The sequence below is a fragment of the Acipenser ruthenus genome, chromosome 14 (assembly GCF_902713425.1).
Source record: "Acipenser ruthenus chromosome 14, fAciRut3.2 maternal haplotype, whole genome shotgun sequence".
Lineage (NCBI taxonomy): Eukaryota > Metazoa > Chordata > Actinopteri > Acipenseriformes > Acipenseridae > Acipenser > Acipenser ruthenus.
Window position 1 is genome coordinate 9451423 of NC_081202.1, and position 26975 is coordinate 9478397.

At 36.2% G+C, this 26975-nt stretch overlaps 1 protein-coding gene across 2 annotated transcripts in view; it reads left to right on the forward strand.

The window, feature by feature from the left end:
- The window catches only part of LOC117419906 (A disintegrin and metalloproteinase with thrombospondin motifs 20-like), a 93900-nt gene that overhangs the window by 47657 nt on the left and 19268 nt on the right, over positions 1–26975 (forward strand). Inside the window, exons 13-28 of one of the 2 annotated variants that reach the window (XM_034033269.3) lie at positions 124–305; positions 747–883; positions 987–1104; positions 3608–3703; positions 4962–5128; positions 5830–5959; positions 6882–7008; positions 7359–7569; positions 7993–8157; positions 8666–8830; positions 10235–10354; positions 11266–11373; positions 12219–12383; positions 13745–14038; positions 14320–14481; positions 15888–16064. In XM_034033269.3, coding sequence (XP_033889160.3) covers positions 124–305; positions 747–883; positions 987–1104; positions 3608–3703; positions 4962–5128; positions 5830–5959; positions 6882–7008; positions 7359–7569; positions 7993–8157; positions 8666–8830; positions 10235–10354; positions 11266–11373; positions 12219–12383; positions 13745–14038; positions 14320–14481; positions 15888–16064 — 2524 coding nt within the window. The remainder of the gene's footprint in view (positions 1–123; positions 306–746; positions 884–986; positions 1105–3607; positions 3704–4961; positions 5129–5829; positions 5960–6881; positions 7009–7358; positions 7570–7992; positions 8158–8665; positions 8831–10234; positions 10355–11265; positions 11374–12218; positions 12384–13744; positions 14039–14319; positions 14482–15887; positions 16065–26975) is intronic. The other variant, XM_058985752.1, reaches the window with a different exon arrangement.

The window sequence follows — 26975 nt, forward strand, 5'->3', positions numbered from 1 at the left end:
ATTGCATTTTCAGTACGTCTGCAAATGTTTAAGTCCCCATTAACTTCTCTTGTTTTAATGCAACCCATTCTACTTAGGGTTTTAAATGTGTGAGAAATGTTCCTCAACTTCCATGTTTTATAGGCCAAAAAATGGAGGGAAATACTGTGTTGGGCGTCGAATGAAATTCCGCTCCTGCAACACTGAACCATGTCCAAAAGGCCAGAAAGATTTCCGAGAGGAGCAGTGCTCAGAATTTGATGGCAAACATTTCAATATCAACGGTCTACCTCCTACTGTACGCTGGATACCAAAATATAGTGGCAGTAAGTAGCTGGAACAGTATTAATAACACATCAATCAAAACACATGTACAGGGTGGCTAAACAGTCAGTAGGCCACCTTGCAATGCTGCTCTGAAAAAAAATATTCCTAACAGATTACATAATCTGTCAAGAGGTATTGTTAGTTCCAGAAATGTTATATTCTTCCCTTTTTGTAATGTTGTGTGGACAAAGAAGCCCATCTTAAGCAGTTAATACCATAACTCTTCTAGGTGTCTGCTATGAACAGACAATGGTGGCGGTCATAGAGTATTGTCCCACCATTTGGTGGAGTACTTGCCTAGTTTTCTTGCTTTTCTGTTAATGGTTGTGCAATGTGGCTGGCTGACTTACAATATGAAGAATAACTGACTTGTATTTTTTTGTATAAATGATAGCAGGCACTGGCAGCACTAATGAGAAGGTGATCACTTGTCTCCACAGTTCTAATGAAGGATCAATGTAAGCTGTTCTGCAGAGTTGCAGGAACCACTGCTTACTATCAACTGAAGGACCGTGTGGCCGATGGAACCCAGTGTGGACCAGAGACGAATGACATCTGTGTACAAGGCTTGTGCAGGGTATCCATAAATAATAACTCATATTTCGATTGGTCTTCCGTTGCATACCGGAAATGATCCAAATGGAGTTTTAGGTGTTGAAGGTTTCATGCTTTCTTTATAGCAAGCTGGATGTGATCATGTGCTGAATTCCAAGGCAAGGAGAGATAAGTGTGGAGTCTGTGGTGGTGATAACTCCTCCTGTAAGACTCTGGCCGGTACTTTCAACAGTGCTCAATATGGTAGGTCGGGTTTAGGGTTACATCAACATTATTCATAGCAGTGCATTACAAGCTGTCTTGCTTATCCAAACTAATTGCATCTAGCTCTGTACACTGTAAACATATATCCAATACACTCTACGCAATCCAAATCACTCGGTTATACAAACAAAATGGGACTGTACGGGTTAGAACAGCACAGCACTGGTACAGCTACACATGTGCAACACAGTGGAGTGCTTTTCTAGCTACAGTATGTCAGTATGTTTCATAACTTTGTTAGAAATACTGTACATTGAGCTTTATATCTTTGTCTAAAGAAACACAGGAAGACTGTTAATGACAGGTGTTCAGTGCTCATTTGCTTCAGTTCCAGAGCACCAAAAGGGTTCCAGGTTAAAGTGACCTGAGGGTATTGTGGGGTTAAAAAGCAAATCACTATTTAAATGGCAACAATTTAAATAGCAACGCTTTTTGTATAGTGTCAAAGAATTAGCAGATCAATTGTAACTAATTTAAGAATGTCTCTCGGCTTAAAAGCAAATTGCATACATATTTCAGATTTGTTTTTAAACTAATGCTCCTTACTGTTCAGAGTGACCCGGATGTTAATTTAAGAAGTGACTCTTGGAGACTTGGGTTTTACTGTTCACAATCCACTATTGTTCTGTGGCCTTGTTAATTGACATACGTGGTCATGATAGGAATCTGTGTTTAGAGTCCTTCTTGTTAATTGACATACGTGGTCATGATAAGAATCTGTGTTTAGAGTCCTTCTTGTTAATTGACATACGTGGTCATGATAGGAATCTGTGTTTAGAGTCCTTCTTGTTAATTGACATACGTGGTCATGATAGGAATCTGTGTTTAGAGTCCTTCTTGTTAATTGACATACGTGGTCATGATAGGAATCTGTGTTTAGAGTCCTTCTTGTTAATTGACATACGTGGTCATGATAGGAATCTGTGTTTAGAGTCCTTCTTGTTAATTGACATACGTGGTCATGATAGGAATCTGTGTTTAGAGTCCTTCTTGTTAATTGACATACGTGGTCATGATAGGAATCTGTGTTTAGAGTCCTTCTTGTTAATTGACATACGTGGTCATGATAGGAATCTGTGTTTAGAGTCCTTCTTGTTAATTGACATACGTGGTCATGATAGGAATCTGTGTTTAGAGTCCTTCTTGTTAATTGACATACGTGGTCATGATAGGAATCTGTGTTTAGAGTCCTTCTTGTTAATTGACATACGTGGTCATGATAGGAATCTGTGTTTAGAGTCCTTCTTGAGGCTGTGCAGGATAACGCTGTAGACATAACGTGTTTCTGAGGCTTTCAGTTCACTTTTTATGTGTACACTGACCCTTCTTGTCAGTGAAAGATATTTAACATTGTACTTAACTGGTACTGGTATTTGCTGTCTGTGCTATTGCCAATGTTGCTACCCAAGCACAATTGGTCATTGGAATTTAGTTTAGATTATGCCAGACAGATAGGAGTGATTTGAAGAGGGCTCTGGTGGAAGCTTTGGGATACTTACTAAGATTATTACTAAAGCTCAGATAAATATGAAACATTTTAAGCTCAGTTCTTTTGTATTGACATTAGGTGCAGTCTTATCCTGTAGTTAGTGTTATACCATAACAAAAAGATTACTGTAATGGTATGATTGGGTTACCTTTGTCAGGTCTGTTATAACTTTCCCTTATTTTAAATATCCTTCTAGGGTAGTTATCTGGTTATCATTGAGAGAAAAAAAAAACATAAAACCTACCAGTATGTGGTTTATCATTCACATGTACGACAATTTATGTTTTATGTAGCATTTAGATATTTATAATTATATCTTGTATACTGAAAGAAACACCTTTGAGATGGAAGTTTAACTGTGGGTTGTCAGCGTAGGTTGACCATAATGCTGGCTGAGACTGCTATACATGGGTTAATGAAAGGCTTTTTTACAACCTAGTTTGTTGAGTCATGTTGGACATTAGACAGAACCTTTACAAATACTGTCCTCTAGTGGTTGATGTAGAAATAAGTGTATTCAAAAGCTAGATCTGGTCCTAACTCACTAAACACAGAGAAACAACACGGAATGTCTGCAAAACCACTGACATGTTAATGCAGTGAGGTCAAAGTGTTTAGCTAATTTTTCTTAGAAATTGCCTGTTTGTGATTTAAGAAGTTTTGTTAGCCTAATGTGTATCCGTCCATTTGGCAGAGTTGGATTTACTTTGCCCTCCAGTTAAACGCGCAATGTGTTTTTTTTTTTTTCTTTCTTCTAGCATGGAACACACACACACACATTATTAAATCCATATGTGGGGGGGAAAAACATAATGCTTAGGATCTTGAATAAAAACGAGTTTTAAAACTCAGTCTGTACAAACACTTGCAAACTATATAATTATTGCTTACATAGTCATTAAATGTCACTTTGCCTTTGTCGAGGTTGATGCAGCTGTTAGGGTATCACAATTAGTTGTTATCCTGCCTCTCAATGTGTATGTCTTTGTTTAGGTTATAATGTTGTTGTGAGAATTCCTGCAGGAGCAACCAGCATTGACATCAGACAGCACAGCTACTCTGGGAAGCCAGAGGATGACAACTACCTCGGTGAGTCTCGTGACCGTTGGCAAAAATATTACAGGTTTGAATGAAAATAAAACATCCTAAACCGGAAAAGTACTGTTTTGTGACTTGCAATGGTTTTCACTTTTTTTTCCTAAACGTTTAATCATTTGTAATAGATTGATAAACTGCTTTTGGATGCCTTCTGTAAAAATTCGATACAAAGGTAAAATATAAAGATGACACTGCTTTTTTTCATTGAAAAATATTTATTTTAATTGGTAAACAACTTTTTACACCGACAGTTAAATGTTTAATCTATTAAACATCAATTTACAGCCTTAGTTTCCAAGTTGCAACTTTAACCCCGTAATTCCATTGGTGTATCAAGTACGATCGAATACCTGTGTCACTCCTGTCACTTCATGTTTTCTAAATAACAATATTGTTTAGTGATGGTTTTATGATGTATTAACTGTTCTGTGTCAATTATTCTGTAGCTTTTGTGCACCTACTAGTTAATTCGAGAAATTGACAACTTTTGATGATTCTGAGGGTTTCATGCAGCAGTAGATTGTAGAATAATCAAAATAATGTTAGTCATTCAAACCAAAAAATACCAGTACATTATTTAAATGAGATCAAGTAGTCCATATACACTTTTTTATGTGTCTCTTGCAAGAACAGCATGTGTGTGTGTGTGAGTGAGTGGGAATAGAAGAACGCATGCACTATAGTTGGCTGAGGATAGGGGCCAACAGAGTAAAAGAATGATGAGGGGTAAGATAACTAAATGAAGGTTGAAGGAAAGAAATGAATGAAACCAAAATAGGTGATACTTAGGGGTAAACATTCTCAACAGAGATAAAAGGGAGTAGAGGAAGAAGGAAATGTATGGAGATAAGGATTGCCATGACGACATTTGTAAGTAGACTAGCACATTCTTATGTAGCTCCCATTGGTTGGCATTGTTGAAAACATGCATAGTATTTTCAATTTGGAAAATGTATACCCACTGTAAAGCCCACTCTAAAGACAATTCAAAATAGTAGCAAGATATGAAAATGGTTTATGTTTAAAGTGTTGTTTAGCAGTTTGAATAAAGTAATGCTTCACTTGTTGTGAATGTTGCTTTACAAGATTGTTACTGCAGGGTCTCATGGGTGAGGTAAAGCAAAGCTAAGCAGTCTAAATGAAAGTGTGGAATTACCTTGAGCTAATAGGTAAAGCTCATATGGGAAGAGGTGTATTACTTGTCATGTTTTATAATTGTTTTTGATTTTTGTTTTGTTTTTTTTCTTAGCATTATCTGACAGCCAGTCCACTTTTATTTTAAACGGGAACTTTGTGGTGAGCATGTTTAAACGGGAAATCACCTTTCAGGGGACCGTCATTGAATACAGTGGATCAGACACTAATGTGGAGCGCATTAACTGCACTGAAAAAATAGTGGAAGAGCTGGTTCTGCAGGTAATAATTTGCCCTTGGCCCCTGCTTTTTGCCATGTACACCTTTAAAGGGCAAATGGGAGCCATGACCGTACCACTTTATAACATGTTCTGCAGTATAAAGGGCCACCTCATAGAGAGCACTGTATAAGTTATTTACATTGTACTTTTAACATGGCAACCTTTGCAGTACTTGGAAATCCATCAACAATTATGTTAATACTATCCTAAAGTACTGCTGTGGTATGATATAGGAAAGCAGGATAGTCTTAACCAAACCAATCTTAGTACATGGACTGCAAAGTACAAAGTGAATACTTTGTACAAACATGTTTAGGTACATTGTAAGAACCTGCATACCCACAATACACCTTGTACTTAGTGCAATGTAATTAGAAGCTTTGGATTTTTTTGTTGTCTAACGCAGCTTGATGTGAATAATGCATTTGAAGACGTGTCCAGGTTACTGCCTTAGAGGGTTAGCAGCATGTATTTGTTTCGGCTTGTTATTGCCTCTGTATGCAAAGTGGTTGGCATAGAGCAACAAGTGTCAAATCCTACCATGGTGGACATTTTATGTGCCATAAAAATGATAAATTTAAGCTAAATTCAAGCAACTTTTATGCAGTTCAGTTTTGGCTGATTTCTTGAAATCTGAAATGATTTTATTTTTGAGGTTTTGTATTACATTTTAAACCCCCATTCTTATTTTGTTTAATCAAGGTCTTATGTGTGGGAAATTTGTACAACCCTGATGTGCGTTACTCTTTTAACATACCAATTGAGGACCACAAGGAGCAGTTTGTGTGGGATTCATACGGCTCATGGCAGGAATGTAGCAGTATGTGTCAAGGTAAAAAAAGAAAGCGCTTTTATTGGGGTGGTGTGCTAGTGTGAAAACTGTATGTATGTATGTATGTATCGCTCTCTTTCTTGAAGAGCCAACACTTATATTGTGAAGATCCCACAAATATATTGTGAAAAGTGTTGTATTTAAATCAAAGGAAGTAATGTTAAAACTTTACAATGTAAAGTAATCAAAAATTAAATCAAGGGAAGTAATGTTAAAACTTTACAATTAAGTAATCAAAAACTTTTTAATCCTGTACTTTAGAGTACTGTAATCTGTCACAAGTGTTACTTAATCTGTAGTATTTTTAATGTAATTCCTGATGTACCTATCACTGACACTGTTATCTGCTCCGTTATTGAATCGTATTTTGTTATATACTTGTACTTGCTAGAACCAAAGTCAAAAAGAAAAAAGAAACCAGGACCAGGGGTCACAAATGGAGATTAGATAAAGGGGCATTCAGAACAGAAAATAGGAGGCACTTTTTTACACAGAGAATTGTGAGGGTCTGGAACCAACTCCCCAGTAATGTTGTTGAAGATGACACCCTAGGATCCTTCAAGAAGCTGCTTGATGAGATCCTGGGAATAATAAACTACTAACAACCAAACGAGCAAGATGGGCCGAATGGCCGCCTCTCGTGTTCTAACTTCTACTATTTGGTTATATGGCACTTTAAGGCCTTGTTACTCAAGCAACTTTGGCCAATTGCGACTGTTCGCAATGTCATGTAATTTATGTCAATTGCATATTGCCCAAACTGGTTGCTTGAAACATTATTGTCTTATATATTCCGCTCATCAATTTCATCACATCTCGAACAAAAGAGAAAATAGTTGCTTGAATATCATTTCAAAGAAAGCAAGTTCACAACAGACAACAATCATTTAAGAAATTAACAGCATGCTTGTTTCACATGAAGGTGAACGGAAACGGAAAGCAGTATGTGTGCGTAAGAGCGATCACCTGGTTGTGTCGGAGCAGAGATGTGAGCATTTGCCCCAGCCTGCCCTTGCCACAGAGCCCTGTAACACAGAATGTGAACAAAGGTAAATGCTTTGTACATAATGTTGGAGGAAATAGAAAAGGGTATGTGAAATAAACATTTCGATAAAAAATATATATATATACACTGTGGGGAGCAGAGGGATTTCCAGTAGCATGCTGGAGGCCATTCACATGTTTTATTTTTTTTATAGATATGTTGAGTGAGTGTTATAGTTTTATTATGAAATTAACTAAAACCAACTCAGTATTTATTTTTTATATAAATGGGATAAATAGATACATGTATGTGAATTTAAAAAATGAGAAAACTGTTGTGTTCTCTAGTTTATACACGTGTACATGGGTTGTACATGTGAAATGCATTCATTGATAGATGAATGTTTGTTCCTAGGTGGCATGTGGTTGGTAAAAGTGAGTGTTCTGCTAAGTGTGGACCAGGCTATAGAACTCAAGACATCCAGTGCATGAAGTACAGTGCATCCAAAGGGCAGAGTGTTCCAGTAGAAAGTAGGTTCTGCAGTGACCAGCTGAAACCTCAATTCAGAGAGCCATGCCATGGAGACTGTCACTTGACCAGCTGGCATTACTCATCATGGTCACAGGTGAGTACTAAAATTCACTGAACCAATGCTTTACTGATGTCGTAGTATATACTGACAAATGTTTGAAACACATCACCCAACAATATCGTAGCTAAGCTGAAAAGTACGTAAATCATGTGTTTCTCTTACCTTATTTTTCCAATCCATCTGAGTGGCCCTGAGTGCATTACTTTGTTATGTTATGTTTTGATTCCTTTCTGTTTTATAGTGTTAGCATTCAATCTTGGTGATTCTGTCTTTTTGTTTCTTACCCCAATGTTGAGTTATTATTATTTTCCTCTGCCTTTTTACGTGGCTCTGAGCTTGCTTTGAGATTGTCTGTCTGGAGCATCCTACATGCCGGGACTAAATAGCCTCCCTCATTCCATTCATAATACCTTGTGACAATGTGACCCAACCTTCTCTGTCTATGAACATTTCCAGTGTTCGAAGACCTGTGGAAGGGGCACCAGGAGTAGAGATTTTTACTGCGTGAACAACCTTGGACGACGTCTTGTTGACAGAGAGTGTAATGAACACCAGAGAGTTGTAACTCAGACCTGTAATGATATTTCCTGTCCGGAGTGGGCTACCAGTGAATGGACAGAGGTAAGAAAAAACAGTTACTATGGTAACACTTGTTTTCTTCTGCCTTAAGTCTGGACTGTGAGCAAGAGGGGTTACTTCAAAATAACTTAATCATACATAGTAATCCTTTCTTTTACGGTCATTTCCCTATATGCACTGAACGTGTCCACGATACTGTTTTCTATTTTTCTTTCCTATTCACACAGAATAAGAAAAAAAAATCCATATTGCATGTTTATGGCAGGTTTCAGAGACTCTGATTAGACTAGGTAAAATATCCATGAATAGTGCAAACAGGGGTCTGTGAAGCCAGCTGTAACTGTTCTTTGTAAATATATACTGTTCACATGGGTAGAACTGCAGGTTGTGAGGGAGTGAGTGTTTCATAAAACTCTGCTAAGTAAATTCATGTGCACAAACTTGCATATTCTGCTTTTTAAGGCCTATTTGGAATGCAAATGGCTAATAGAAGGTCTTTCATTGTCAATGCCTGTAGGCCCTAAAATGTGTGTGCTTTGTAACATTTCAGTGTCTTGTGACATGTGGGAAGGGTGTGAGGCATAGACAGGTATGGTGTCGCCTGAATGAAGAACGCTTGAGGGATAACCTCTGTAACGCAGACAGCAAGCCAGAGGCTGTAGGAGCTTGTGAACTTCCAGAGTGTGCCTCCTGGCAGGTTGGGGTCTGGGGAATGGTGAGTTCATAAACAAAGTCAGAGTAGCAGTGTGGACGTGAACGGGTCACTCGAGATGTGTGCCTGACTGACAGTTTCTATTCAATATGGTAAACTCTGCTGAACTACTGTATTGTGCGTATATGTTACAGTAGCCACAAAACCTATAGTCACCCTTATATGGACCATAAAACCATACACAAGTACCTGTACCTCATTGATATCCCAATTTGTCTTCAGTAATTTGCCTGTCTTTGAGTGGCAAGTGGTTTACCAGAATACTCAATGAATTGTTAATTGTATAAGAGTTCATTTGTTTTTTAAAATATTTGCATACATTCTGTGCTGGCTTGACACATTTAAAACAGTTACTTCAATGACTTTAAACAGGTCTCTACATTTTTTTAAATATTTTAAAAAGTAATGTATAATGTAATTTATGTGTATTACCTGTGACTCGAAAGGTTATTCAGCTATCTGTTTTTTTTATTCCATTTATTTATATTTGGGATAGCCGCCTTTACTCATCCTTGAAATCTGTCAGCAGTTATTCAAATAGGGCTTAGGACTGGAGACTTCAGGCAAGGGTCCCGTCTTCCACGTACACTGAAGACTGTTTCAGATCTTTGTCATGTTGAAAGATATCTGTAGCTTCTTGACTGATTGAGTCTTGTGTTATTTCAGTAAATCTGAGGTAACCTTCCTGTCAATGACCGCTCCTGTCAGTCTTTACATCACATACTCCACTTGAACCCTGTTTCCCCTACTATTACTGTACTATAAAAGCCTTCTTTAATGAAGTGTTCTGTAAAATCACCTTCTAATAAGTGAAATACAGTTACAGTCATTGCAGTGCAGAGAATATTTGTTTTAAATATATATATATATATATATATATATATATATATATATATACATATATATATATATATATATATATATATATATATATATATATATATATATATATATATATATATATATATATATATATATATATATATTTTAGCTCAAAGAGCCAAATATGAAGTACTATTAAAGTCAACATTTGTCTTCAAGGAATAAGTCGAGTGCTATTGCAAAAAACAAAGTATGTATCGGTATGTATTGAAAATATATCTCTTTGCCGCCACCCAGTGGTTGGAAGTCAGAACACATTCCATAAATTGTTAACAAGAAATTAAAGTTGGTGTTCCCTATACAGGTTTATTTATTTATTTTATTTATTCATTTTGACTTAGTTTAGAAAGTTCATGCTACATGAAATGAATGAGGATTCAGCCATACAGAATCTATAGGAATCCCCTATACAGCGATGTACTGTATCACAAAAATGCAATCTGCTTGATTACTTCTACTGGCTCCACCAAGTGGTAATCTGTGAGTCTGTACATTGTATTTACATTCCAGTGTTCTGTCTCACAGTGTGCTGTGACCTGTGGGCATGGCTATCAGATGCGGGCTGTAAGGTGTGTAACTGGAACACATGGGGAGGCTTTAGATGACAGAGTCTGCAATGCTGCTTCCCGACCAAGAGATAATCAGGTAAGCGCTTTTGTCTAGACAGTAAAAATTGATTAGGTTTTTGTTTCACTCACAAACCAATGTTTTTTGTCTTTCACAAGTCAAACATTTGACAGTGTAACCTCACACAACAAAATATATTAACTGTATTCCAACAAGTTTAGAAAAAAAAACAAAAAAAACAAAAAAAAACTTGGTGCTTGCATTAAATAACTAAATAAGTAAACTTACTGAATTATGTTAATGAATTACTTAATCGCTAAAACTTTATGTATGGCTGATGTGACATCACAAGTAAGCTTGTTTGGTGGGTGATAATGAAAAAAAAACTCATGCAGCAGTGGTTGGATACTGGCTTGTCACTATTAGGTTTTATTATGGGTTAAAATTAAGAAGAAATGACAAGTTTGGGGACCAGTTTGCGAATGTCACTGCACTTTCAAAGCCTACAATTAATTCGTGCCTTTAACCTTTTTGAGGTCTGGGTTCAAAGCTGGCTGCTGCAATCAAAATAATTTCCCCTTAGTCTCAAGTAAGCCGTCAGAGCGCGTTATTGTAATCCACATTCTGACTCAGACTGTTTAGAATTTTTTGAATGTTTTAAATTTCTTTCATTTTGATTTAGCTGGAAAACAAAAGTATAATTTGAACTATTTTGCAGTAAAATAAAGCTGGTGATCCTTTGCATATCGTTTTGATACAGTCATTTATAAATTCTGTTATACGAATGAATACAAGCATGGTCATTTTTGCCACTGGATATACTTCAAGCAGTCTTTGGTTGAATGTTTGAATATTTGTCCCAGCACTATATTCAATCTAATATCACTGCACATTATTAAAATGAGGTTGTCCCACTTTCATTTGTGAAGCTATTAAGATGAGGAGCTACACCATGTGTCTAAATAGTTTTCTTAATCTTGTCTGAACAGGAATGTGAGATGCCTGCTTGCCCTGAATCTCCCAAGGTTTTTTCTACCGCCCTTCCTGGCACTCAAAGGGGATTCATGACGCAGTGGAGATATGGATCTTGGACTCCAGTAAGTAACAGATCTGGCGGCCACAATCTTTTATAAGATTTCAAAAAAACTCAAGTACAGTATGAGATATTTCTGAGTCTTTTAACCCTTAAATCCTCATTTCCAGTCTTTTCAGATGTAGGTCTAGACTATTAGCCAAGGTCACTCAGACACCCTCTTATTTGTTTAGGACAGATGACATATTGATCCCTGAAATATATTGTCATGAACAATTACTGAAACAATTATCCATATATTGCTTGTTAAGGAAAGCCTTGTATTGTTCTATAGTTTAATATAGTACAGTAATATACTTTCTGTGCTAAAGTTCAGTTCCATGGTCTGGCCACACTGGGCCTGGGTGTGCGTTTTTTAGTAAAAATATATTTCTGAATTGTTATCAGGCTTTATACACAGTAAATAATACTATCACAGGGAGTGACTTTGATCTTGGTTTATTAAGTTTTGCCTCCAGATGCATCACTAATCCATTGCTGTCATCAACTAATGATAGAGACTGCCTTATTTGGCCTTGCGTTGTCGTGGTGGGTTTCACTGAAGAAGCATTCACTGCATCTAAAGAATCTGCCCTTTTCCTTTGATCATTTACTTACCTTGCATGTTGCCAACACGATGCAATATGAGGGTGCAGACTCATAGATAGGAAGGTGAAAGGGCACGGGCTTCACAGAAACATCCCTTTTAACACCAATATATTTCAAGTTAATGAAATCTGTAACAGCCACGATCCCTTTTCATTGCCTCTTTTTTCAATACAAATACACTGGTGTATACAGTAGTGAAAGTCCATCTGTCTCTTTCTTTTCTTCGGTTGTACCCGTCACTGGTGTATGTTTCAATTGCAGTGCTCAGTTACATGTGGGAAAGGGAAGCGGGCTCGCTATGTGAGTTGCAGAGATGCTCATGGAGGGGTAGCGGATGAATCGTATTGTGCACACCTGCCTCGTCCACCAGAAGTCTCCACCTGCTTCAGTCCATGTGGTCAGTGGCGCGCTGGCGAATGGTCAACTGTAAGTAGTACTTATTTTTTCTATGTTAGATACTTGGTTAATTTGGGTTGGCAACTGAATGTGATATTAATGCATATAAGCATACTGTTTATTCCACACCTAATGACCTGATAATTTATATTTCCACAATAGAATTATTTCTGTTTATACAATGCCCAGTTTGAATAGCCCTCAAGTTATTACACAGTGTCACATTCAAGCTCAAACATTGCATGCACTACATTTCGATTTGCTAATCGAACACTAAAATAGGAACCAACTAAAAAGGGGGGAGGGTTTTAAATATATTACAAACCAAACAAGGTCATAAAAGCCAGCCAAAGCCTTAAACGCCAAACTTAATAATAACTTTCAAATACCCAACTTCTGCCTTAATGTATATTAAACAATGTATCTACATTCATCTCAGATAAAACATGTTGTAAATCTGTGGAGCTGCAGCTGATTTCCCTCCAGGCAGTTTACACATGGTCAGCACATGGTCAACACATGGTTGCATGCACATATTCCCACAGCAACTAGCTGCCATTACTCATATTATGTATGTGTATATTTGTGTGTGTTTTTCAATTGTTCTGACACTACTTTTAATATGCAACACCAGCTGTAACAGTTCTACGCATTAATCAAATGACAACACAAAAAAATCAACTAAAGAAACCAACAATTTTCAATCAAAATGAATTCCATATGTGCTGAATAAACATAATTCATGATGTTCTCGAGTCGAATACACTAAACCAAACACTTATTGGAAAAGCCTGTATTTATGGACTCTGGGGGATCCAGATGCCCTGTCACCATCCTTACATTTGGAAGTTGCTAAATCTTTAGAACCACTCATTAAATTATGATGAAACTCAATAGCACGTGTTCTTTTGGGGTATAGGTAGGTCATGGTTATATCTTCAGAACTACTTGATTAAACTATGGTTTGGCATTTGTTTGATGATATTCAACATGTTTTGAATGCTAGTAATAGTGACATGAGTTGTCATAGTACTGATGTTGCTGACATACCTTGTACTATCATTTGGGCTTCTTAACCAGAAATGATCATAGTAAACAAATAATTTCTTATAAAATATCTAAACCATGCGTGGCCAGTCACTGTCCAGGAGCATGATTGGCCAGCCCTGATCTAAACTGGCACATCCTAACCCTAACACTAACCCAAAATGCTGCCATCCTTTGACTCACTAAACCTACCTCCCTGGCGATATTGTTGCAGACAGAAATGTACTAAAGAAATACACTTGCACTGCTAGTTGTTTGATTTTCCTACCATGTTATGTCAATGGAGGTATTTATATCTGCTGCTGTTTAAATCTCTTGAATGGACCCCTTTGTTGTTTTAACAGTGCTCAGTAACCTGTGGTCATGGGGGGTCAACACGGCAGGTGGTTTGTAGTAACTACCACCATCAGATTGATGAAGGCCTCTGTGATCCAGACGACCGGCCACCCTCAGAACAGGAATGCATCGCAGCACCGTGCCCCTCCCTGTATCGTCTGTTTCCTAACAACCAGCCGGCACATTTCCCCTCTGACTACCAGCGCCCCCACCTGGATCACTCTCCCCAGGACAGTGCCAGCCACAAAAATTGGAATGTGCCGTCTGCAGACAATCAGTGGAGGACAGGCCCTTGGGGAGCAGTAAGTTGTTGTTCTTTAAGGGTGTAATTCAACCAAGCACTTGCCATTTGAATCAACGCTGAAAGGAATATAACAACACATTTACAACGTGATACTTTAGATTTTTGTTAAGTTTATACTGCACAGCTGTAGTGGTGTCCTGCGGTTTTGTACCATTTTAATTTGTTCCCGCATGCTAAGTGTGAATGAATGTCATTGCCTTAGATATCTTAAATGGAAATAAATATATATATTTACTATACTTGGGTTTACCGCCTTACCATTTATAACTATTATTTCAGTGTTCCAGCACTTGTGCTGGAGGATTCCAGCGTCGGGTTGTAGTGTGCCAGGATGGAGAAGGACGAACCATAAACTACTGTGATGAGAGAATAAAACCAGCAGAGTCGAGAAGCTGTGATTCCGGACCGTGCCCTCGCTGGAACTATGGGAGCTGGGGAGAGGTATGCAGACTGAAGCTCCAATTCATAGTACCAGGCTCTACAACAGGGGTGTCAAACATACAGCCCACAAATTCTGTTTTCATCAGGCCCGCACAACCATCTACTTATTATTACTGTAGTCCGTAAGACATTGTGCTTGGACTGTCTCCATTGGTATAAGAGATGCCACGCCGCATATCTCTCATTCATTTGACGTCTTAAGAATATTCGTCATGGCTTCCAGTGCCACATAACTGGTAAAAACAAAAATACCTTTATACACAAGTGGATATTCACATCTAAAAAATGTACAACTTGCCAGACACTTTCAAGAACAAATTGAAAAAGCACTACAAAGAGCAGAAGAAAAGTTAGGTAAGATACACAGGTTTAGCAGCATAACTTGTACCGTGGATCATTGTTATTTATATTTAAACTTGAGATAACTTTATTATGATTTTATTATAATGCTGCCTAATAAAATCTAATACAGTAATACAACGTTTATCGTTTTACCCGTAGCTCTGTTTATTTTAATTTAGTATGAACTGATTATTGTATTGCTGCATTGTCTTAGACGTAAAATAGAATTGTTTAAATGTATTTTTTGGCGGCAAAATCAAAGAACCAACTAAAAATCCTGCCAATAAGGAGAAAGAACACATTTATGTTTAATGTGAGGTTGATTGTTCCTTTTTTTACATTTGCCTCTTCATATTAAAAGCTTGCACAGGCATTCAGATATTATCTCCATTTTGTGAGATCTACAGACCAGTTGCCGCAGAGCTGGCAGAGGAAGTTTGACACCCCCTGCTTTTTAGCATTATTTCCAGAAGTTTTGGGATATTGTAAGCACTTGGTTGACAGGTATGCAGTATTGCACAAATTACTAGTGTTTCACATTGAAAAGACCTAAACGTGATGTTCTATGGGCAATTTTGGAGACCGGGTTTTGCTTAATACATCGTTGTGACATAGTCATGTATCGCTTTAGCATGATTAAACAATGTTATGGCAGGTGTTTTCATATTTTTGCCCAACCCTTGCATAAATTACTCCTGAAATATGAAATGTCCCTTGTGTGTGTGTATCTCCCTGATATCCATCATCACATAAAGTTAAATTAACTCTGATTCACTGCCGTAGTTCAAGGACACATTGACCAAAATATAAGTGAACTACCTTTTATAAAAATGAAAAGTGGAAATGGAAAGTGAACGAAAGGCATCTTTAGAAGCAGGAAAGTGACACGTTTTCTCGTTTTAGGGAAAACTGGACGGGAAGTGAATTTACCTTTTTGACGTTTTTGAATTCTCAGTGTAGACCAGTTATAAAAGTCCTACTGCTGTCAGAAATAATCAGTGTAATACTAGATCCTACTGTGCTGATTGCATGCATTTATGTTGATATACTTTTTATTTATTCAGTGCACTCAGACTTGCGGAGGTGGAACAAGAACAAGACTAGTAATCTGCCAGCTGTCTAATGGTCAAAGATTAAACGATCACAACTGCGAGATTCTGGATAAACCGCCAGACAGGGAGCAGTGCAACATGCACCCTTGTCCAGGTAGTGTTTCATGGCACCGAGGACCATGGAAACTGGTACGATAGCATTCCTTTTTTCTCCTTTTTTATATTCTTTTCTTATAAAGAAATATCAGTCGTGCTTGATTGCAGGGAGATTATTTCTGCTGAACCTGGCTAATATGTTTCTGTGTATCGAGTCCTAGGTTTCATTGTAATTACAGCCCACCCAGACTGAATTTACATTTTTAATCTTACACGGTGCTGGTTAAAATGGTGCTTATAATTGGAAATTATTAAAAACATATGTATCAAATTCCAAGGAAGAATCTGACATTTAAAACCATGAATTAGTATGGTAATGTCCTGTTTTATATGTTATATTTTAAAAGCGAACAAAATGAATATAATCTGGAGTATATTTATTTAATAAGTTAAACATTCTTTATATCTGTTGTAATTGTTATGATTACCCTGTAATCAAAGTACACAAAATGTATATTTGTGTATGTGAGTTTCAATATTTATGCCTAAAACAGCAACAAATGATGATAATTTTTGTATATTGTTTATGTAACTTTTTTGTAAATGTGTTTTTTTTTTGTTTATTTTTATTTTTAACTGTAAACCATATGATAATATGTTGAACTATTTTTATTGGTGCTTCCAGGCAAGTCTCAGGCTTGTCTGTATATACAATTAAAAAAAAACAAAACATTTTATACAGAGGAAAATATTTTTTAAACCAGCAGCAAAACATAGTTGTAAAAAATCTTTTTTTTTTTTTTTTTTTTTTTTAAAGAAACAGTATTTTAAAATAAAATATACAGTCATAATATGCATCTGTTACAGTGTGTGCATAATGTAATACCAGGGGCTGCTGTATCATCTGAAATAGGGTGTTCAACGATGCAGCATCTGTTCTCAGAACATGCCTTTAAACGTACTTGGACTTGCCAGTGAACGCTCTGAGGCTAAATGTGAGGAGCTGTTTCTAAAGCTAAGAAAATCTATAAGCAATTCCTTACCTGCAGTACTTTATAATTGGTTGTGTGAGTTCCAGCATATGATAGCACTTGTCCTGAAATAAACAGTTTTGTTTGCTGGGCCTTTTGTAGTCCTGTTTAAAAAAAAAAAAAAAAAAAAAAAAAAAAAATGTGTATAAGAAATCAACCAATCGCAGTGGATTTATTAAAATGTACATAGAACACCTCTGCATAGAACATTTGCACAGCAACACTTTTTAATGTTTAATAGCCATTTCCAAGTATGATCTTCAGATTTTTCGCTTTGCGTTTGCAAGGTGGTATCTGTTATATTAGTTTATATGATGTGCATACAGTGTTTCATATTGCAGAAGAGATGGCATCTCATGCAGTTTGGGGCAAGGAGAGGGTCTGGCTGCTTAAAGTAATTATAGCAAACAAAATAATTCCGTAAATAGAATGTGTGATTCTTTTCAGAAACCAGAATATACAACCCACACAGCTTATAATAATGAGTTTACTGTTTTAGCTTTAATTAAACTCTAATATGATTAGTGGTGCTGTTGTTTTCCTTTTAATTAACATGTATATTGAAAGGTGATCTGTAAATAAGTTGTGTGTCTACAGCGAATTTAGTTTCTTGAAAATGTGGTGCTGGGAAAGTTAGGTTTATACAGAAATAATCTAATTGTTTAGTAAGTATACATAGATAATGGTTTATTATCTCTAAACTTGAATACATTTAAATCATTCAAGAAGAATTACAGGTGGAACCCTTACATAGCATTGATATAAAATATTATTTTAGCAAAAGCAATAGAGCATATGAGGTATCTGACAAGAAGTTTCCGGTATTTCCAGTGCGAGGCACTGCCATTCACGCAAACGTTTTCACTACTCAAACATAAACGATGACCAGCACGGACAGAACTGAACAGTACTAATTAAGCTTTTTAATGTGAAATATAAGGACCAAATGCAACATATTTAGCAGTCGAACTAACTGCCGTAAAATCTTGATTTTATACGTGAAATACATTTTCAAGGTTCGAAAATGGTAGTAGGTAGTATAGGTGCCACATTCGTGCGAAGCAGGCCCCTTTTTAATGTTCTGTTGAGCGGTGTTTGTACTCTTCTATTGTTTTGTATGTGCTGTTCATAGTTTGGTACCCATAAAATATCTTCAAAAACCAGGATACAGCTAAATGTACCACCTGCAGTGCTCCCCCTTTATAATCCAGCCCTTTATACTGGTTTAAGACAGCATGGTCATGGTTTAGGATTATGTAGCATTCAAGATTCGACAGTAATGCACTGCTACCAGTGAGGTCTGTTTTAATGATTCACAGCAAACATTTCAAATGTTTAACAGAAATAAAAATATTCAACCTGATGACCTATGTTGTTGCTTAAAATTGACTTTACCAGTAAAATAAACAGACATGTGATTAGCAATGGAGCTTGGGTTGTGAATGAATCTAGGCATCATGATGGTGGAATGACAGTGTAGTTTTTAATGTTTCTGTGAATCACATTAATGTCTTAATATTGAGTGTAAACTACAAGCACCAGGTTTAAAGAGCCGGCTGCCTCATTACAATGCTGCTTGGTGAACCCAAACACGTAAATACCTCTTTTAAAGATGATATGAATTTGTTGCAGTGTCTTTTAAAAAAAAAAAAAAAAAAAAAAAGGGGGGGGGGGTTTACCAGTATATTTTCTCTCAGTCTCACAGATTTCTCTTACATTTAGTTTTTTAGGGATTAGTGGGAACACGTTTTCCCAAATAAAAGTTTTAACTTGTTTTCAATGATAAAGATTAGCAGATGAGTTTTACAAAAAAGCAGTCTGCTTTTACATAAGCTGAATGCTATAAGTCTCATTTGTTTTTTTGTCTCAGTTCTGTCTTCTCTTTGTCAAATACCACGCCTATTTGTTCAGTCCATGTTGGTGCATGTTTACTGTGGTGGTTCTGTTTTGTTACTCACTGTACATCTAATGTGTTCTGTGTTCTGTGAAGCCCTGGAGATCCTTGTGCCCAGTCTGCTTTCAGCCACCATGAATCAGCTGTAGTCCTGAAGATGCTCAGTGAAAATTGTGGAAACGCTGCTTAGTTTGAAAGAAACTTGTGTAAAATGTATTTATTTTCACCTTTTCCAGTGGTTTTATATATTTATTAAGTGAAATAAATACATATATGTTTTTAAAATACCTTTTTCAAACTGTAAAATATTAAAAGACACATAAAGGATATATAATTTGTGTTGTTTTTAATGTACTATCAATGCCTAGTTCTCAGTGGCCAGTATAAGCGAACCACATGCCATTTTGGCACAAAATGGCATATGCAGCTGGTAAATAGAGTCCAATGATTGGATATGACTGGAGTATGAACTACCCGCCTTCTGTTTAAACCTCACATAATACATCTCTCCACTGCTGTGTTGAGAAGGCTCATTGTGGTGTTGTCAATACTTTAGTGTGTGTTGCCAATGTAGCACCTAATTCCCTATAAGTATAGTTTAATCTAAAGTGTTTCAGGTGTGTCACAACTGCTGAAAAAACTGTGTAAGCATGTCTTTGTCCTGCCCTTCCACTGGCTTCTTTCCCGTCAATAACTTTAACGTTATTGTTATATAAAAATAATTGTTTGCATGCAAAACTAATATGAGCCTGTAAAGGCTTACAGCAGTTCCGTTGGGGAAGGCCAAGGCTGGTTATATAATTATCTATGCAGAGACCAATTAAAAAAAAAAAAAATCTGAATTTGGAAGAGAAACAGTATCACGTGAAATACTTAAGTCTGAGGGCTGTAAGGGGGCCCCTGTATTGACTTCATCATTCACCCCTTTAATAATTGCCAGTTAATTAGTATCACCTCTCTGGCAGCCTACACTGTGAAGGCTCATATTTAAACTGATTTGGCATAGCTGCTGTTATGTTGTAGTCTTGCAATGCTTTATTGTAGTTAATTCATCTATAACTCTGAAGTAATGCTGTAGCAAACTCAAAGTCCAGTTGACAAAAGCTGTTGTCTTTCACACATTCTTTTTATGTTGAATCTACATAATAATTATTATTTTTTTAATTATACAATTTGATATCAATTTATTCATGAACTATCAGCAAAAAAGAAATCATTTTAGGGCTTGACCCATCAATATACATGGGTTAATAATATTAATAATATCATTATCAAGCTTTTTTAGTTTATTAACTGTTACCAGCAAGCTTACCAACACATCAACAAATGTTGTCTATTTTGTTTATAAATTCATTAAAATATATGAACCCATAAACTAATTTGCGTAATATTGCTACAGTAACCTCTAAACAAATTATAACCCCATTTCACAGATATGATCAACATCTGATAATGCCTAAGTAGGGGTCTGATGTTTACTGAACAGTTTCAACTTTTTGTATAAGTTCATGAATAGGATACCATATAAATAAACATTAAGAACAAAATGAGCACCATGTGTTAACATGTAAGCAAGTTATTAATAGATAATAAACTAAAATATATATAATTTTGACTATACACTGCACTATACAAATGTGATCTCTGGGGTTACCTTTTAAAAATAAAGTAAAATTAATAAAATTAAATAAAACTACTTAATGGTCCATTTGTAAATAAAGGAGACCAAACTAGTTATGTGTTTTTAATTGTTATCGTTTTTATTTAAGCTAATTGAACAGGCATACCCAGAAGAGGTTGAAATTGTAACATAGAACTGATCTGATGATCATTTATTAATAAGCCTCATATACCTTCACTTGTATTTACTTGGCAAGTGACTGAGAAACGATTGCTTTTACTACAGACATAATTGCTATTAATCAATGCTGGTATATTTTAATATTCCCAGCAACAGAAAATGAAAAACTGTCAACATGTATTGGCACAGAAAGAACTGTTTTTATTTTGGTTCCTATTGTGAATTATTTCTTTTTTTATTAAGTACATTTTATATCCCCCAGCCATTGGCAATAGTATTCTCTTTTGTGTATTGTTGCAGTTTCATGACTTGACATGTAGTGTCATTAAATCATTTTCAATTCATAGTATAGGTGTGTTGCACTTACCTTTTGCTTTTTAATTTGTTTTGTTTTGTTTTAATGATGCAGCTGTCTCTTGTGCTTTCCTTTCTGGTTATCTGTTGACTTTACATTCGTATAAACCACTATATACATGTACCTAAATGTTCCAGGGGTGAAATCTGAGGATCCAATGTTTTTATGTTGATTGATGAACACAGTCCTGATGGGTGCACAATGTTTGGTTCAGCTGTAGGTGATGCAGATTTGCCTTGTTGTTTCACTTGGCTCAAATCGCTTTCCCCTCTGGAGGCATAGGTGCTGTCTCAGGTCACAAATGAAATTAGTTTGGTGGTCTCATCCTAGTTTTTGGGCATTGGCCACATCACAAAGCCTTCACACACACACACACACACACACACACACACACACAATACGGAACTATTGTCAGATTTTGCTTGAGAGAGGCCCAGGAGGGCAGAGGGGGGAAGTACTGAGTTGCTCTTGCTGAGTTACAGTAAGACTTCTCGTTGTACTTTCCAGAAGTCTGCCTGATTTTATATATATTTATATATTTCAGTTTCCCAACAAACCTATGCTGTATTCCCCTGCTCTGAAAGACCCCAGTGGCAACCCCTGGATGTGTGCTTTTTGTATTCAGATTGATCCACCAGCATTGTTGGTAACCTGTATGCCCCAAACTCTTAACCCTTAACTCGTTGTTGGAGTTGGTATGTCAATGGTTACAGGCCCTTATGCATAATAGGCCATGCAATCTCAGTCTTCTGAAATAAAGTGCTTCTGGTGTTGCTATAGTTGAAAAACTATAAAGCAGGAGTTGTTTTTATAAAGTCATTTTATTTTCATGGTTTTGTTTCTTGACTAATGTTCTCCCTGTCTATCAACTGCAGCTGGGGTGTTTATTATGGTTTTATATGGTGCTTGAATGTGCACTGGTACATGCTTTCTGTACCATTACTGTAGAACATTACTGGGAATAAATTAAGTCTGAAACACTGAACTATAAAACGTCTGTTTCTATTACAGGGTTTTATTTCCCTCTAGAAACAGGAATTATGTTGGTGGTCTGAGGTTGTGTGTTTTTTTTTTTTTAAATCACTTGTCAGGTTAGGTTGTGTATTGTGTTGACGTGATCTACTTACTGTACACTGTCTGGAACGTTTGATAGAGTATTGTAGATCAAGCTGAGTTGTTTGGCTATATATGTGACACATCTTAGTGACTGTTTCAAACTTGCACAGTGAGTGAAAAAGATCAAATGAAGCAATAATTGGTGGTGTACAGTAGATCGGTTTTAACAGCTGTCACAGAAGCTAGTGGTATAAATGGCCTTTCTTGAGTAATTAGAAGACAAATAAATGTGAAACCAACCTATGCAGTATTCATGAATTGCATTCTATTATATATAAGGCTACTTAATGTTACTTAACAATTGTGGGTCTGCTGTAGATATGTACCATCTGCTACATAGAAACAAAAATCCCACTCCTTGAAATGACAGCTAGTTTTAGAGAGGCATCATTAAGTATAATTGAGTGCTGATTCATGTTGAATATTTGCATCTATAAATACTAAGGATTACTGTGCATGTAACAAACCTGCTGTTTTTTTGTTTTTTTTTAAACGACATTATGTTCAATTTGCATAAAGATCACAAATCAATGGTCCTGCAAAAAGCTCAGATGGGAACAAAGCAATCAGTGTTTGGAAATTCTAGTGTGACATGTTTTCATTATGAGAAGCTGCAGGCCTGAAAATGTTTGCAAATGTGGCTAGCAATTGTATTAGTCATATGGTTTACATAGGAGTTCGTGTTGCAGACTTTGTAGAGAAGGAATAATGTGTAAAGTTCAAGTCCCCTGGCACAACCTTTTTTGGTGTTTCAGTTAAATTACCAAGAAAATGTAAATTACCAAGAACCTGTCAGATATTTTAAAATCATTTAAATCTTGTCATGAATACCGTAGTTGGTGATTTTTTTTTGTCATAATTTTTTGTTAAAATGTCCTTAAGGTGGTAACAGCCAGCATTAAAAAAAAAAAAAAAAGTTGCTTTCCTTTCATGAACATAATCATTTTTTTTATTGAATGTGAAAAAGTAAAAAAAAAATAGGAAATGGAGCTCCAATGAGTGCTGTAAATATATGGCAGCCTGTAGTTTAATCTCAAGAAACCAATGCATGCTGTGAAAGACTGAAATTTCAACAACTCAAACTGTTCCCAGACATGTGATGCATTTGTTAAATCAGAAAAAAAATATATAGATACATATACCTGAAGCGCAATTGTGCCTATGGCCATTTGAGTAAAGCTTCAACACGTTTAATCACTTGAAGGTCACATGGCCATGACATCATTGGGCTAGTGTTTCATGATCCACTCCATATGCTGGCCTCAGTTTACACTGTTGTGTAAGACCACTAAATCCAGTTAACTTACCTTAAAAAAAAGTTATACATGTGCTTGGTCAGGGTGGAATTGCCATTCACCTGTGTTGTCTTAAACATTTTGCCTGGTATCATGGAGAGTTACTGATCTAATATAACAATATGGAATGCAGTAGCATGACAGGCAGGGCATTGAAAAAAATATGAGAAGTATTGTAATAAACAAATAATATATACAAATATTAGAACGAACGAACAAGCAAATGAATGTCCTGTTGAATTAACAGTTGTTTTTACTGTTAAAGTGCTGTGGTAAATGTTTGTGAATATGACACGCTGTCTATCCAGTCTAGTTGTGAATACTATATATGCCTGCTTAGAATGAATTACAGCATATCATTCCATACCAAGTATCACTGTCTTTTATATTTACAGAAATTGTTGAGTTAATATTTGGTTACTTACATCTTGTATGTGGCTTTAGAAGTTTATATGCAACTGGTTATCGCATTGAAGTGTATCCTCTTCTACTGATTTATCCCCAAATACTTACCAGTTTTTGGTAGGTTAATGAAAAAGTGGAAATAGTTAATCTAACCTTGGCCAATAACAATTAAATATGAAACTGCAAAGGTATTATTATTTTCTTTATTATTTTGTTCACTCTCCTTCCCGTTTGTCTAGATCTACAGTACTGTCTTTGATCTTTCTGTACAACAGCTGCAGTGTGTGTGGTCTAAATAAGAAAAAAAAAACATCCTCATGCTGGTGAATGGAAAATGTTTCTTTGAGACCACTTCATTACCTGTAAAAAAAAAAACATAATTTCCAGAGCACAGATGCACAGAAAATACTGTACTGGATAAAGTTGTTTGTACTAGATAAAGTTGTCAGCAATACATATTTTATAGTTATGATGTTTTTAACAAACATAATTATATTGGTCATGATCTAAAACCCGGAGCCAACTGCGATTTTTAGAAATTAATTCAGTTTGAATGCAGTGTAACAACCTTAGACTCTGAATATTATACATAAACTATAGCCTAAAGAAAGGCCTTGTTCACACGAGAAAATGTTTTAACAAACGGTAACAAAAAAAGTATATCTAATCTTCTCCTCAGCCAGTGGATTCTTGTTTTGCCTCAACTATGTGATAATTTGTTTCACACTAATGTGTCAACTAAATATTTTGCTCGACAGTTTGATAAAGTAGACAAAGGCTTTGTGTGCATCAGAGGCTAGGCTTCTTTTTATATTTTTTATTTAAAGTTGCATAAGGTGTATGAAAATGTACCACATTCCATTTTAATTCAAAAGAAACCTGTAAAAACTTGATAGGAGAACGCAGCAAGTTCCCATGCATGTAAAATGTTTAGATTTAATGCAGACAGTGACCTTTGCATGGCACCACCACTAGGCATGAAACAAAAACTAAATAAACTGTGTAGCCCCCTACGGAGAAACATGGCTATCAATTTAAAGGCTATCGGTTCAGCCCTACAGACAAAAAGTATAACACTTAGTATAGTTGTATATCAAAGAAACATTACCAATGCAAAGCACCCATCAACTAGTCTGTTGTTGTTGTTGTTGTTGTTGTTGTTGTGTTTTTTGACTTTTGGGTTGAAAAATGTAAATAAGGTCATTTTTTACTTTTTAGTTTCTATTCGACTTTAGCTATTAAATAATGATGTCATTATTTATTGCATTTTAAGCCTTGGTTGGTCTACTTCGGCTCTATTTTGGCTCCAGACGAGAGGAGAAGCCATTTCATGATAGTCAAAATGTGCAAAACAAGATGGCACCGGATATTTCCAGTTGTCAACAATAGGGGCATGTGCCAACAGTTTTAAATAAAGTGGCTGTAGGCAGTGTGAGATTGCGTTTTCATAACCCCCACTGTTTCTTGTTTAGGAAATTATGCAAAAGTAAAAATTAAGAGTACACACCTGAAACGTGGATTTTATTTTTAAATTATTTTTTTAACTTTTATTATTACCATTATGTGTCTCTTTGAAGTTTCCTGTTCATGTAACCAAAGGAGAGACAACATGGTCTAGAAATGTAGAGTGACAGTTAAGAATCGTGAGGTTTGGCAGATACATTTATGGACTTGTTCAAAATGTTCTGGTCTAGTAATGCGTCCTGTGTAATGACAAGTGGTTTAGAAAACAGCAGTACTAAACATGAGAACACGCAACATGGATGAAAGAAGAAGTACACTCATTTTTTCCATGCTGTTTAACAGTTGTCAGCCTGCATTTTAAACAGAAATGAACCTTGCTTGAACTTAGAATGCTGAACTGTGTATACTGGATAGTAAACAAAGACCTTTGACTTTTTGATTATTTATTGATAGAAAAACAAGTCAGAACTTTCTAGCAGATTAAAATAAAAAAACAGTTGCTGCTAGCATGAAGATTACGTTGGCCTTTTTTCATACTTGCATTTTCTAAATACAGCAATGCTTTTGGAACCCTGAGCAGCATCTGTTAAGTTGCAAGTTAAGTTTTTAGTGCTTGTTTTCCACCGAGTTATATAAATACATTTCAAATCCAGTGGAGCTTTACCAATTTGTGGCTTCCCATTGAGGGACACACTGATAGATTTGGAACTCGTCAACAAGGAATTAGAAAGGGTAAAGAGCGTGGAGTGGATATAAAGCCGGGCATGTCAATTTTCAAGTTTGATTCTTCCCACCCCGTTCCCTTCTACAAGAACTACCATTCCTACAGCTGGAATATGATGAATGCTGCCTAATCAGAAATGTGTTTTTTTAAAGCTGTGCCAATCAAGGTTTTGAAATCCAATTATGTACCCCTTATTAGCACTAGAAATATTAATCAACTACGCCCCCCCCCCCCCCCCTTTATTCTGTTCAAGACTTTGGTTCTTTGCTTGCGTTTTATAATTTATCCTGTATGTGTTATAGTTCAAACTCACACAAATGTCCGAGGTATATTTTGGCAAAAGTACCAGGATAAATCTGTTTATATCGGCATTGTATTTTTAATGTTTTCATATACTGAATTAATACAAAAAAGCGAGTGAAAAAACAAAATATTATTAGCACAATAAGAGGGACTTGTGAGCTTCCCTACTTGCCAGCATACAATGACACTACTCAGGGATTAACAACAATGGTGGTTTTGTGGTTTGGAACCTGTGACTTTAATTTACTAATACTAGACAGGGATTTGATCAGTGGCTACCCTTATAAAAGTTTACCATGGTATTTCTGCATGATAATTGTGCAGTTTTCCCCTGCATTTCCCATGGTTATACTGTGCATTTACCATAGCCTACCATGGTATTATCTTCTGTGTGAACATTTGAAAATGCCTTGGCTGTACTTAAAATCTAATGCAGTCAGATGTGTTGTATTGGGTCAGCTGCACCCAGGTAGATAGTTTAAAACGTGATACAGTTGTACGTTTTCTAGATTTCTTACCTGGGTGAGAAGCAGGGTCTGCTTCTGTTTAGCTGAAAGCTGCCCACTAGGTACATACACTGCCAGCAATACCATGTTGAATCTTATCTCTCAGAGAA